Below are 13996 nucleotides of genomic sequence, written 5' to 3' on the forward strand. Positions count from 1 at the left end.
AACAAATAATCTTGTCTCCATCTCTTTTCTTCCCACACTCGGCTTCAGGGTGGTCATGCCAATTTGTGGACTGTCTTTTAGCTTGTTTGGTTCTGAAGAGACATCTCCTGGGGCTCATTTTCTTTGAAAGCCAGAGACTCCTTGGACCTCCTTAATATAATTTTCTCCCCTGCATTGTGGGCCAGCTGCTGTATTTTTCACTCTTAGGATTTGGGCCCTCACTTCTGGCATCTGCTTGGGGCCAGGTTATAAAAAAAGTCACCTGGCCCAGACTCCTGTCTAATATTTTAAAACCAGGACTCGTGACTCCTCGTACAGTGCTCATCTGCCACCTCCCGTAACTCAGCTGCTTTCATTTTCGGATCATGCCTGGTGTTCATTTTCTTCCCCCAAATGTTCCCAATGCTTCGGGAATGAAACCGTATTCACACTTGGAAATCTGGGCGCTCTCTGGGGGCGGGAGCGGAGCACAGACTGCTCTGTGCAGAAGGAGGGTGTCGCTCTCCCGGCCGCCCCCCCAGTCAGTCTGGCTGGTGCGAAGGAGCAGGAAGCGGGACTGGGCGGGGCCGGTCCTCCAGGGCCTTGACCCCGCGAGTCAAACCGACCAGGGCACAGCACAGCCTTGCAGGGGAGAGAGAACTCATGCTTGTTGAGCTCCTACTATGTGCCAGGTTCTGGAGAAATAGTAGTAAATTATAAATAATTACAGCGTTAAAAAATTCCTTGTAAACACCTTCTAAACACTTGCCCCTTAACACCCTTAACCCTCACAAGGACCCCGAGAGGGAAGGGCTGGACTCCCCAGTCCACTGGGGGAGGGAAGGGTGGACCCCCTGTTTTAGCCCTGGTGCTTTTTCTCCTTCCTGTCAAGGGCTTGCTGCATGACCCAGGCCGGCATACCATTCGTACCATTTTTGTAGAAACTCGCAGGTGCCCGGACTGCTGAGGCCACTGAAACAGGCCAAGGCGACCCCGGGGTGCTGCGAGATGCCTTGGTTTCTGACCAGTGGCTCCCAGAACCAGCATGCGCATCGCAGGAGGTCTTGGAAAACGTCTTCTGCCTTGACAGCACCCAGACTTCTTACTTAAACAGCAGGGTTCTTTGGGGTTCTGGGCACGTTCAGACACTGGAATTCCACAGAAGGCCTCGGAGCAAGTCCCGCGGTAGAAGCTCTGCCTTGGGCCGCACCACCTGGGCCTTGCCTCCTGGAGCCCTCCGAGGCCGTCCCCGCGGTGCCAGCCGTGGCCGCCAGGGGGCGCAGGAGCCCGTCGCCTGCGTCCTGGCGCAGGCGCGCAGCCGCCCCAGGCACCTCTGTCTTGCACTCTCCTCCAGTCTAGGGCGTCTTCCTTCTGCGTGTGCTCATCACTCCTAGGCCCTGAAATGTCAGAGATTTGGAGGGAAAAGGTGAACCTGACACATGGCTTTATTAACCTTGGATCAGTGGGCCTTGTAAGGGAGTCCGGGGCCGTTTCTAGAGAGCTGTGCCTTCCCCAAGCGTTTACACACCGCCTGGCTGTCTCTTCCAGGCCCGGGCGAGCGTCTGCAGTGTGCGCGTTTACCCTCTGCGAGCGCTTTGAAGCGAGGCAATAGAACATTCGGTGCAGCGATCACTTGGGAAGGGGAAGGATTTCCAAGTGTGTTTTACTGGTGGTGGAGCTTTGGTAGCAGGTGACGGCTTGCTTTTCACCATGGACCAGACAACCCGCGGTGATAAGAACTGTAGGAGCCCAAAGGGGGCGGGGGTTCCCGCAGCATTGCTGGTAGATGAATGTTCAGGCCTTGAAGTGACACAATCTAATTCTGTCACGACCTATACAAACTGGAGATATGCTAATGACCATGACCTTCTAGGGTTCCTGAGACAGGACAGACTAGTAACCGCTGCCTCCTCTAGCGCAGGGGCGTGCTCCAGTCTGGGGGGCGCTGCGTCCCAGCTCTGTGGGCCCGCAGTGAAACCCCCTGAGCCTGAATTTCCTCCTTAGAGTGAGAGGAGGAGGGAAGATAGCGAATCCGATTTTTTCCCCTTTAGAAGTAGCTTGCTTATTTATTTATTTATCTATTTATTTGGATGCCTTGAGATTTCTTCAGGTGCAGTGAAAAAAACTAGTTTTATTGAAAAGTGCAGGAGTGGAGGGAATGGGGTGCTAGAGGTGGGGCCAGGGGACAGCTTTCGGAGTAGGGGGAAGGGCAGTGAAGCCCGGGCCCCTGCGACCTGCTGTGTGAGCTGCCCTGGGCTTCCACCCAGGGACCTCTCAGCCCCCTCCCACCTGGAACCAGCAGCTCTGTGAGGGGTGGGAGGCCGATGCTGTGCTGCATGGCCGCTCATCTCAGGTTGCTAGTCAAATCTTCCTGTTTATATTTAGATGGTGTAAGAAGAGTCAGAGCCCTTTTCCTGCCTCTGACCCACATTCATATTTAATGTCGGTTGTGTGAGTCGACTCCTCGTGGGGTCTCTGTCTGGCAAGCAGAGACTCAAAGAGCCCAAGGGGAGTTTGGGGGCTGGAGCCTCTGTCCTCAGTTCTCCCGTGACACCGTGTCTGCTTCAGCGATGTCCTCTTCACATTGTTTTGAAACCTTCTTTCTCTTCCATTCTGCTGGAGGTGGAGCTTCTGTAGAAGCCTGGTCCTGCTCTGTGAGGCGTGGCGCCCAACAGAGCACCACAGGGCACTGCAGAGAACTCGTTGAATAGAGAAAGGACAGGCACACCGCACTTTGCACCCACGGGATCGCCTTGGGTGATGAAAGGAACTCGAGCCAAGACCCAAGTGTACAGGGCCCTGTGTGTAATGGAGGCTGAGGGCCTGTGCTCCGGTGTTAACCATGAGGAATTCAGAGTGGTGGGGTTAGGGATGATGGTTATTTTCTTCTCTGTATTTTCTGTATTTTTGGACACCTGTCAAAAAAATTGAGAATTGTCATCGTCCCCAGGAAAGGTGCTTGTTAATAGTAGTAGCTGCTGTTTATCAAGTACCTGTTTATTGTATGCCAGGCACTGAGCTGAGCCTCAGAATAACCCACTGGAGCAAATGCTGTTACTCTCATTTGCTTGACGTGGAAACAGAGGCTCCAAGATGCTGAGTAGCCTGCTCAGAGCCGCAGAGCTACTGAAGGGAGAAGCCAGGGTTGGAGTCCAGGTACATCTACTCAAAAGTCCATGCAGTTTCACTTCTTAATGTTTTTCCCAGCAGTTGGGGAGTTAGATGATAGATAGGATTTTGGGCACAAAGATGAAAAATAATAAAACGATGGATAATAAAACATAGGCTTACCTTATGACCTACCAATTCCATTCTATGTTTACATCTCAGTTAATGGAAAATATACATCCACCTCAAAACCAATACATGAATATCTATAGTAACATTCTTTATAATATTCAAACAGTTTAAATAACCAAATGTCTATCAACTGACGAATGGATAGATAAAATGTATTATATTCACACAATGGAATATTATTCAACAATAAAAAGGAATGGGTGTTTGGAACTAGACAGAGAAGGCATTGCACAGTGTTCTAAGCACCCTGCCTTTTACATACAAAGCTGTGGACGAGGAACCAGGGAGCCCGGCTCCAGAACCCACATTCTCAGCGCTGCTGTACGTCTGAAGACAGACAGACAAACCAGAGACATGGGAGAGAGTGTCACGCAAAGGCTAAGAGCTAAACTCAGGAGTCATGGTGTCTGGGTGGAGTTCGCACTCTGCCACTTACTGGTTGTGTAATCACGGGTGAGTCACTTAACAGCTCAGAGCCCTGTTCCCTCATCTCGAACATGGTGGTGACAGCAAGTCCTCCCTCATTCTTGTGATGGGTGGAAGAATTGTGTCAAACTCTCAGAACAGTGTCTGGCGTGCGGCTAGCACCCACGACACGCTATTACTATTACGAGGTTACTAAGCAGAGACTTAAAGAGCATACATTCAAACTGCACACTCTCCTTCAGTGAGCATTTCAGGTTGAATAAGCATCTCATTTGCTCACAGGACTGTGGAAGGGACATTGAAAGATCACATGCTCCAGCAGGCGAATGTCTAATTCAGGCCCTGGCACGCTTTTCTTTTGAGTGACAGTGTGTGTGTGTGTGTACACATGCACAAGAGAGCAATTGGTGAATGCACCGAGGAGGCCCAACCATGGCTCCCAGGCCAGGGACCAGCAGCAAGCACACAAGCTCTGGATAGACAGGGACGTCTCGGGACGTCAGGGCAGCCACAGCATCCTGCCCCTGCCCCCTCAGCATGTGGAGGTTTCCATCGCTGTCCCCTCTCTGTGCCCCGCAGGGTCTTGTCCGCTCGCTGAGTTGAGTCCATCCAACACCCATGGGAGGGGGGCCACTCTCAGCAAGAACGCGGGCCGGCCACCTGGGGTGGCCTGTGCCAGCACTGTGCTTTGAGGATCTTGAATCCCTCTTTTGAGTTTCTTTTCAGCCTTGGAAATTGAGATCCCTGGAAATTGTCCTGATGCGTTTGAAGCTCACACCGCAGGGCTGGGTCATCAGAGACAGGGTGTAATAATAAAGTTTTCCTGGTGTTTCTAGTTGTAAGCTCCCTGTGTGTTACACTGTGGCGCATAGTTCACGCGATTGCACTGTGCAGCCTTCGTTGTGTTGCGTAAGTTCATAAGGAATGAATTCCATGTTCATTTTAATGCGATTATAAAATCGAAATATTTGTTTTGGTGCCTACTCTTCTTTTTATTTATTTATTTTTAGAGAGGGGAAGGGAGGGAGAAAGAGAGGAAGAGAAACATCAATGTGTGGTTGCCTCTTGCATGCCCCCTACTGGGGGCCTGGCCCACAACCCAGGCATGTGCGCTAGCTGGGAATCGAACCCATGACCCTCTGGTTCACAGGCCAGCACTCAATCCACTGAGCCACACTAGCCAGGGCTTGTTAATCTTCTAAAGTTGTACAGCTCAAGATGGCATCCCTGGAGCTCAACCCCGGGGAGCACAGACTCGGAGAGGGAAGCCGCCCTCCGTGAGATTGCCTGGGGTGGTGCGGCTCCTGCCGGAAGGAAAGTTGCTGCCCTCGGGCTCTGATTTCTCTACCTTTACAACTCAAAACTCATTTGTATCATCTTCGCTGCTATTCAGGCAGCGAATGTGCTGTCAGCGGCTGGGTGAGTGCAGGGTATTGTGAACAGGGCTTTGTAGTCACACAGACCAGGGGTCCAAACTTGGCTCTATCACCTCCTAGCTGTGGAGCCTTAAGTTCAGTCCTATCTACAAGGTGCCATTAACACCTCCCTTGCAGGGTGGCTGTGGGGATTATAAATGGTGCCTGTCAAACTTGAGTATAGTGCTGGGTGCTGAGTAAGGCCTTGATGAATGTACCTTTTATATTATTGAAGTGGTTTGGTCTTATGTAGCCGGACCAGGCTCCTGGCTGAGGGGTCCTGAAAGAGCTGTGGATTTTTTTTTTGGCAATAAGCTGTATAGCACTCCACTTCCTCAGCCAAAGCCCCAGGGACAGACAGCCCTCCTTTTAATCCAGAGGATGGGAGTTTGATGTGGAGGGAACGGGGTGGAGTCCAGTGCCCTGGGCTATGTTCTGTAAGCCACACCCAGATAGAACACTGCTGAAGTGAAGCGCGCTCAGATTTTAAACTCCCCAGGGTCCTCAGCCTGCCCCTCAGCTGCCTGGTGCCCCTCCGAGCAGCTGATGCCCCACTTGTCTCCTGGCATCAGTATCTTTGCTTCCACACCGCACCCTGCATCAGGATCAGCAGTCCTGTTTCCTTTTAAAATGTTACCTTGGGCAGGACGCATTTGCCCCAGCTCCTGGCTCCCTTACAACTTCCAGTGCTGGCTGCCGTGCAGACCCAGGGCAAGTCACTCAGCTGTTCTGGGACTTTCTTTTCCCACAACGTTGGAAGGCGGCAGTAGCCGTGCCACAGGCCCAGAGCAGCTGATGCGTGCAGGAGAGCACCCAAAGCCGTCAGGTGTGAGCTAAATGATTTTCTTATCCCTCAGTTACTTAAAACGTGTTGCCCTTCACTGAAAGCACCTTTCGGAAGTGACTCCCCGGGGGGGTCCCCTCCTGTGGCAGGGGGGCCACTCAGCAGCCCCTAAACCACAGCCAGTGCCCGGCCACTTTTTTGAGCCATGCTTTGAAGTTGGCCTTGATGACTGCACAGGAAGCACCGAATTTCTCTTTGTTCTGGGTGTGCACATCTTACTGAGATGTTCATTCGGTATTGCTGTCGTACCAGGTATTTATTCAGTCCGGTGCTTGCTTTTTTGTCATGCATTTCTCTGGGAAAAAGGAAGTAACTAAAAACATTACTGATGATAGCTTTCCAAACTGACCAGGCGTCACCTCACGTTTTAATGAGGGCTGATTTGGGCCGTGACCTTAGGACTCTGCTTCTCAGACACCATTGATCTGACCCCAGACCCTTGAAATTTTACAGTCCACCCCAGAGGGTCCTGTAAGCAGCTTTTGACAGAGAACTAGATATTCTGGAACTGAACTGCAAGGCCACGAGTCCCTGGTGAACCAAGACTCGTCTGTTCTCCGAGATGTGCCCCAGAGGCCCATGGGATGAGAGTCACAGCATTTGTGGGGAGGAACAAGGTTTACCGTGAAGACTCTCCTACCCGAGGATGGACTCCTTGCCGGGGGCCCATTTGCCAGCAGAGACCTTGGGTGCCCACATATCCGCCCACTTAAAACCCAAACCCACCAGTCTCTCCTCAGTGGAGGGTTAAGTTTTATAGGTCATTTAATGTTCATACTGACCATGAATGGTCACAGATTGCAGCCCCAGATGACTGGGTTTCAGTAACTCAGAATTCAAAATACACCTGATAGTCAAACCGTTTTCAATTGGATTTGGCTTTCCTTTGATTCAGTGGGCTTGGCAGGCCCCAGGGGCCCCTGGTCATCTCAGTGAGTCTCAGTGGCCCAAGGCGAGCTGCAGTGGCACCAGAGTGCCTTCCTCCCTGGCCCTCCGACACACTGGAGAATTTGTTTTCTTTATGTTAAATCTCTGATACTGATTTGTGCATTCTTTGGTTGCTTCTCATGTAGCAGAAGGCAGATTGTGAAACAATTACCTCTTTGTTGTTGTCTGGTAGTTACAATTTTGCACAAAGCAGAACTTAGAGCCCAGGTGGGTGCTTCAGTCAGGTGCTTGCTTTTGAGTGGTTCTGGAGTTGTTCTACAAAACGGTGAATTTGTTCAGTTGATCGTGTGTGCTTCACAGAAAATTTCAAGAGGTTGTAACAGACTTCACACTGGAGAGGCTGCTTAGTGATTTTGGTTGCAGCTGCACAAACAATTTTGGCTCCAAGTGGGAAGGAAATTAAACCCCTAAGACTAGAGGGACATTAAAACAGTTATTGCAACTGTGTTCCTTATGCTCAAAAAGTTTAGTAGAGGCGTGGAAGTTAAAGACAGACCCAAATCATGTTTCTGGAGAGGAAAACGATACCGATGTGATGAAAGGCAGATTAGACATTGAAGACGAGGTGGGTGAACTTGAAGACCCAGCGGCAGAAACCGGCGACGTGACACCAAGAACAAGGAGGTGGTGTGAGCAAGCTGCGGAACAGCTTCCAGTGGCCTAATGGGTGTCACCGGAGTCCCCTCGGGAAGGAGGAGAGCTGACAGAAGTAGTTTAATGAGTAACGCCTGCACACTCTTCAGATTTTATGAAAACTATAGGCCCTTAGATCCAGGAAACTCAGCAGAGCTGAAGCACAAGAAACACCGAGGAGACTAAACCAACGCACTTCGTCACCTGAACCGCTCACTATACCAGTGGCGAAAGAAAATCTTAACAGCAGCCAGGAACAAAGCGCGTTGCGGGCGGGTGGACAACTGTGTGGGTGGGGGCAGGTGAGACTGCCGTGGGGCGGGCGTTTCAAGTGGCGGGCGGCAGAGGAAGCAAGCTGCCCACTCCGAATTCCATAGTCAGCGAACGTATTTCTCAACAAGGAAGGCCCAATAAAACCACGTGGGCTGGGGTTTATAACCTGCGTAACGGTAAAAGGTACAGGGTAAGAGAGTAAAGACCGGGAAGAGGGATGGAAGTAATGCAACTATAAAGGTGCTGTGCCATGTGTGAAATGATGTCACGTCGTTGGAAGGAGGCTGTTGAGTGACACCGTCCGAACAGCCACTGACAGGCCTGAGACTTCAGCGAATGAGGGACAAGTAGACAGCGGGTCGACAGGACAGAGGCGCCTTGGGACAGCACAGTCGCTTTGTCAGGAAGGCGTGTTTGTCTAGCTGGGCCTTAGGACCGTATGCTCACTGCACAATTCACAGTTGTGTTTCTTGGTGTTTTACCTAATTGAGTTGAAAACTGTGTTTGCACAAAGACCTGCACGTGAATGTTTGTAGCAGTTTTATTCACGTTTGTCCCAACTCTGATGCAGAGCAGATGCCTTTTAATAGACTAATGGGGAAATGGAGTATTATTTAGCAACAAAAAGAAATGAGCCGTGAGGCCACCGAAGGACATGAGGGACCTTACGTCGGTGTAGCTCAGTGCAAAGAAGCCACTCTGAAAGGGGTTCGTGCTGTGTGACTCCAATTCTGTGACATTCCGGAAGAGGCAGAACTACGAGGCAGTAGAAAAGCTAGTGGTCGCCAGGGGCTCGGAGGAGGGGTGGAGAGATAAAGAGGTGAGCAGGGCACGTTTTTGCAACAGCAGACTTACCGTGCACAAGGCAATAATGGTGGATATTTGATTGACATCATTAAAACATTTGTCAAAACTCACGGACCTGCACAACATAAAGAGTGAACCCAGATGTAAATTATGCACTTGATAAAAAAAATTAAATAAAAACAACAATAATACTGAAACATTGAAAACAATGTGTAGTTTGTTGCATTTCAATCTTATCCCTGTGAAGCTGTTAACCGTATCTGGATCTGTGACGGAGCCACACCCTCCGTGACCGAGTGGTGACCTCTGAGCTCGCACGCGGCCCTGCGTTTCTGGCTCCGGGGGCACAGAAGAGGTTTCTCCTCCTCCCAGACAGTGAGGTGTCCCCTGCCTTTGTCCACAGTCTGGAGGGACTTGCTGTTGGAGAGCAACTTGGATGAGGCCGTGGGCAAAATGATGCACGGGGGGCTTTGGGCCATTTTCTGGTGTGTTTAGAGTGCCACCCGATTTCTGGTGTGGTGGCCACTGAAAGTCAGCAGCAGCCTTGATGGTCGTTGCTGGGGCGGCCAAAGGCCTGGCTTCTGATTCCCGTGGTGCCAGGAACTGACTGCAGGTTTCAGGCTGGTCACTTACTTTATTTACCACGGCAGACCTCGGCGTCTTCCTCGGCAGGACTCTCCCATTACAGACCCCGTTTCCTCCTCACACTTCCACAAGGAGTGGAACACGTGGGGCCTGCGTATGTGTGCATCCGAGGGCCCTCGATGCAGCCGAAGCCCTGTCGCGTGTGGAGGCCCCGGAAGCCCCCCCGTGCAGAGTTCCCGCTGCCTCCCGTTGTGGTAGAACCCGAGTCCCCCTTGCTCGGGGCCGGATGCCCAGGGCAGGGTTGGAGGTGGCGCTGGGTTCCAGGAGCAGCCGCTCCCCTCAGCATTGAGAATTGTTCAGCCTTTCCACCATCCCAGCCCTGACGTCTCTCTTGCTTAAGAGTACCTCCCCCACCTGCAAAGAGATGCCCACAAAGCGAAGTTCCGGGGCTTTTCTTGGCCCAGAACTGAGAAATGGCTGCCCTCCACCCCCCACTCTAAGGCTGAGGGCTAGAAGGTTTTCTAGTAACTGAGCCTTCTGAGAGTATCTAGTTTTTTTTTATTCACACTTGGAGATAGAAAATATTTCTTAGCTAGTATTGTTCTGTGAGCCTAACTTTGCTTACCGTAAAAATTCTTTCAGGACCTTGGGACATAATTGATAAAGAAGCCCAGTTGGGTCTGAATGAGGTCACAGCGACCGAGTTCCCAGCCCAGATATCAGAAGCCAAACGGCTCAGTGGTGCCTCTTCGGCCGTAACTTGGATGCTCTTTTCTGGCTCCACTTTGATGTTCTCTTTGTCCTTGAAGAGAGAGGGGGCGGAGAATCCGCTTCTCTGACAGTGTGTGGTCTCCGGGGACCGCTCTCTGGCCCTCCAGAGCAACATTTTAAAAGTCAAGCCCGTGAAAAGCAACTCACCCAGTTTTTGTGTTTAATTTTTCCCAGGACTTTGTTTAGAGAAGTTGCCCGTTTCCTCTTCTACCAGTAACCTCCACGTGGACCGGGAGCAGGATGTCGTCACCTGCTATGAGAAGGCCGGGGACATCGCGCTCCTGTACCTCCAAGAGATAGAAAGGGTGAGCGTGGACCGTGTGTTTGTGCCCGTGGTTAATTTTTTAAAAATCTCAAATCCAATTCTAGAGAACCGTGGACACCCTCTGAAAACCTGCTGCCTGTCTGTCCCCCGGGGACGCAGCTTCCCTCACTCTCTGTGATGCCGAGGGGAATCCTGTGGGGATCAAGGGGCCTGGGAAGCAGGCCAGTGTTGGGAAGCGTTTCAGCAGCCTCGGAGCAGACCCAGAGCCTGCACCTGTGTATCCCCCTTAGCACCCGAAGCTGACTGATTGTTCCTGCTCTGTTTTGCAAAACGGGTCAATCTTCGTTTGTACTTGCGTGGACCATCTGTACAGCTGGGTGTGGGGGGGCTTCACCTCAGTGTGACGCCAGAGATCTGCTGGGGACCCTCGACTGCCCTGCTTGAAGCAGGCGGTGGATCCCCCGAGGCCATCTGGGACGGTTCCTCCCATCGGCCACCCGTGTGCCTCTGGTGAGGGAGATGGAACCCAGTGGCAGACAGGAGGGCCCCCTGAGCAGAGAGTGAGTGAACAAGAGACCAGAGCTCACACCCTCGGGCCCAGGACGAGGGAGGCAGGATGGGGCCGTGTCCCTGGTCTGTTTAGAAGAGTCTCTGTCGGCCCTTTAAAACTCGGCACTGCTCCGCCCCAGCTTCCCCACCTGGAAAAGGAGATTAGCTGTAGTTCCTATTTCACAGCATTCTTGTGGGGATTATAAAAGGTCAGGTAAACAAGGCACAGAGCCTGGGGTTCTTGACAAATGTCACTTGTTTTTACTCAATAGCTCCCAGCCATCTCTGCCCCCAGCAGAGTGTTCTAGAGTTCTAACCAAGGCCTGACAGTGACATCCCCCCTTCAGACCCTGAGACGCATCCTGGGAGGTATTTTGAAATGATGGGAAGTCCCGTGAGGCTGAAAGTGATCTCAGCCCCATTCCCATCAGGTGTATGGGCTCTGCGTCTCCGTGAGGGTAGAGTGAAGAGCAAGAGCGGCTACCAAAGTCTTGTCAGGTTTTGTTATTTAATAACATACAGACCAGAAGTGATTTTTAAAATATGTCTTTGTATGTTAATGTATGTGATGAGGGTCGGAACTGCCTTGTGAGAAGTAGGGAGATGATGTGTCCTGGCCTGCACCAGCATGGGCTGCAAATCATGGCTCGTCGTGTCTGGGAGCTCACAAGCTCTGTCCAGAAGAAACCCAGCCACGTAACATGAAAAATAGAGACATTTACTGAAGAAGACACAAGAAACATTGTACACAGGACAGTGATGCCTCAGTGCCCTTCCAAGTAGGCACCTTGGGACCTCACACAGTTCTCCCGGTCACCATCGGCTGTCCCATCATATTTTCCTGAGTCTTATCAGTGGTCTGAAATCTTTTTCCTTTCAAAGGTGATTGTAGTTTTGGGAAAAGCCAGAAGTCACAGGGTGCCAAATCTGGGCTGTAGAGGGGCCGAGTCACCTGGTGATTTGATGTTTCACAAAAAAACTCTGCACGAGACGTGATACATAAGCAGGCGTATTGTTGTGATGAAGCTGCCAGTCACCAGTTGCCCATAGCTGCAGCCTTCTGAATCATCCAAATAGCTTCTGTGGAGGAATGTTCAAACTTGAAAATTTGATGCAGATTTGTGGCTCTAGTTACTTGGTTATTTTGAATGCAACAGCCACACAGTGCACACGCTCACTCAACGGTGTCTACCACCCCCACTGACTAGTACAGTGAAGTCGTCATTGTTCATGCATGTGCATTCCAGTCCCCTCGGCGCCCGGTTTCACCTGTTCTCGTTATATTAACAGTGGCTGGACTTTTCCCAGATGGGCCTTGCCAGAATGGCCTATCTGCAGGCCGCCATGAGAAAGGAATCTTTCGTCATTCAGAATTTAGGTCAGGGTCTCCAGAGAAGTGACCGTGCTTTCAAAACCCACATTACTTCCGCTGTCGGCTTCCGCCATTGCTGGTGCTCGGCAGTGGGGAAACCCGTGCACCCCAACTAAGCTTCTCTTGTCTCCCCTCCAGCCCCCGCCACTTGGGGGCCCTTGTTTTGCACCCCACTGCTCAACAGTTGTCCGGCCCTGTCGTGCTGAGTCTGCCTTTTCGGGCTGGGAGGGAGACAGGTGGACTCTGGCAGATCTGGGCCCCTGCCTGTTGTGTGCCTTCTATAACCACCTGCTTGCCAGCAGGTTCTTCAGCCAGATTGTCAAAGATACAATCATAGGACGTAAGACAGAGATTTTTGTGGGTTTGGGGAAAGTGATCCTGGGGTGTTAGGTTCTGAGAAGGAAGTGGAGGCCCAGAAAGGGAGCGCCTAGGGCGCAGAGGAGTTTGGGGCCAACACTGGAATTGGATCCCAGCCCTTTCCTGACGGAGTCCAGCCCTCGCCCGCTTCCCTGCCCCAGGCCACTGGAGGTCCCCACACCCTTATACATGGACAGTGCTCCATGGGTGTTTCCCCAGGCCGACCAGAGCTCCAAGTGGCAGGGGGGGCGCCACCTCGGCCCACGGTCGGTCTCCGGATGCCCTCACATCTCTGGCTCGGGTTTTCCTGCCTGCGTTTTCCTTTGTGGGAGACCACTTGGAGCCCTCCCCCCTAGATCCAGCAAGTCGAGATGTTAGCAATGAGAGAGACTGAGTGAATCCAACGTCAGTTCTGACTGTAGTAGGTATTTAAGAAATATGTGTTGATTGATAAGGAGTCTGGGGGGAAAATGCCCCTCCTTAAGTGCCCGTGGGGCAGGTGAAAGTTCAGGGGTTCTGAGGCGAGAGAATGGGTGCTATGCAGAGGAAACCTCTTGGACTTAAACAAAAAAAATTTTGAACTTAAACGACTTTTAAAAGTATGCTAAATTAAAAACTGAAATTTTAAGGAACTAGAACCTGAACTAAGTCCAAGACCAGGGCAAGCTCAGGCCTCGATTCTCCAGGTGGGCGGCCCTCTTCAGTGGGAGCGCCAGCCGCCAGGACCTCTGGGCACTTTGTTTATTAGCGTTGGCTCTTAACTTCTTGCACGAGTAAGGATAAGATTTGGGGAGAACTCGGGAGGACAGTGGCTTTCGCCATCGGGGACCACCACATCCGATTTCTGCGGCGGCCCCACTCTGCGTTTCCCTAAGAGTGAAGTGCATGTCACTGTTCAATGATGTTCAAGTTGTTTGCTTCCTGCGGAGCAGCAACCCTCAGAGAGGGAGATGACCTTGGCCTCCCCGCAAGCCGACTTATTGACCTGTGGGAGGCAGCAGAGCACGGCTGTCAGGCGACTGCTGGCGACTGCTGGTGTTGGGATCCCGGTCCTGCCACCTCTTAGCTGTGTGACCTTGGGCTGTGCTGCCAACCTCTCTGTGCTGCCTCAGGACCCTCGTTAGTAAAAGAGCAATGCCAACGGGTAGGCCGTGGTAGTCAGGATGAAGTGGCCATGCACTGCCCCGTGCGCCCGTGGTTGGCACACAGTTGGCGTTTGTCCCGTAGTCATTCTCTGTCCCTGTGTCACCTGGCAGTCGAATCTTTCCTGACCTTAGAAGATTTCGGATGTGCAGGTAAAAATCTGGAAAGTTGTAAACACATTGTTTTATGTAAAATGTTGAAGAATTTTCAGGGGAATGTTAATGGGGGGACTTTTTCAAGAAAGTGTTGCTTTCTTTTTCTTGGGCAGAAGACAATGGGACATTTTGCCCAGAGTCCCTGTGTGATGTCTGGGCTCTGCACCCCTGTTC

At 51.7% G+C, this 13996-nt stretch overlaps 1 protein-coding gene across 6 annotated transcripts in view; it reads left to right on the plus strand.

The window, feature by feature from the left end:
• Positions 1-13996, plus strand: part of TTC7B (tetratricopeptide repeat domain 7B) — a 209687-nt gene that overhangs the window by 36931 nt on the left and 158760 nt on the right. For all 6 annotated transcript variants that reach the window (XM_037031805.1, XM_037031806.1, XM_037031807.1 and 3 more), the window contains exon 4: positions 10156-10286. In XM_037031805.1, the coding sequence (XP_036887700.1) occupies positions 10156-10286 (131 nt within the window). The remainder of the gene's footprint in view (positions 1-10155; positions 10287-13996) is intronic.

Source organism: Sturnira hondurensis, unplaced genomic scaffold (assembly GCF_014824575.4).
Source record: "Sturnira hondurensis isolate 20B ecotype Veracruz unplaced genomic scaffold, ASM1482457v3 Scaffold0021143, whole genome shotgun sequence".
NCBI lineage: Eukaryota > Metazoa > Chordata > Mammalia > Chiroptera > Phyllostomidae > Sturnira > Sturnira hondurensis.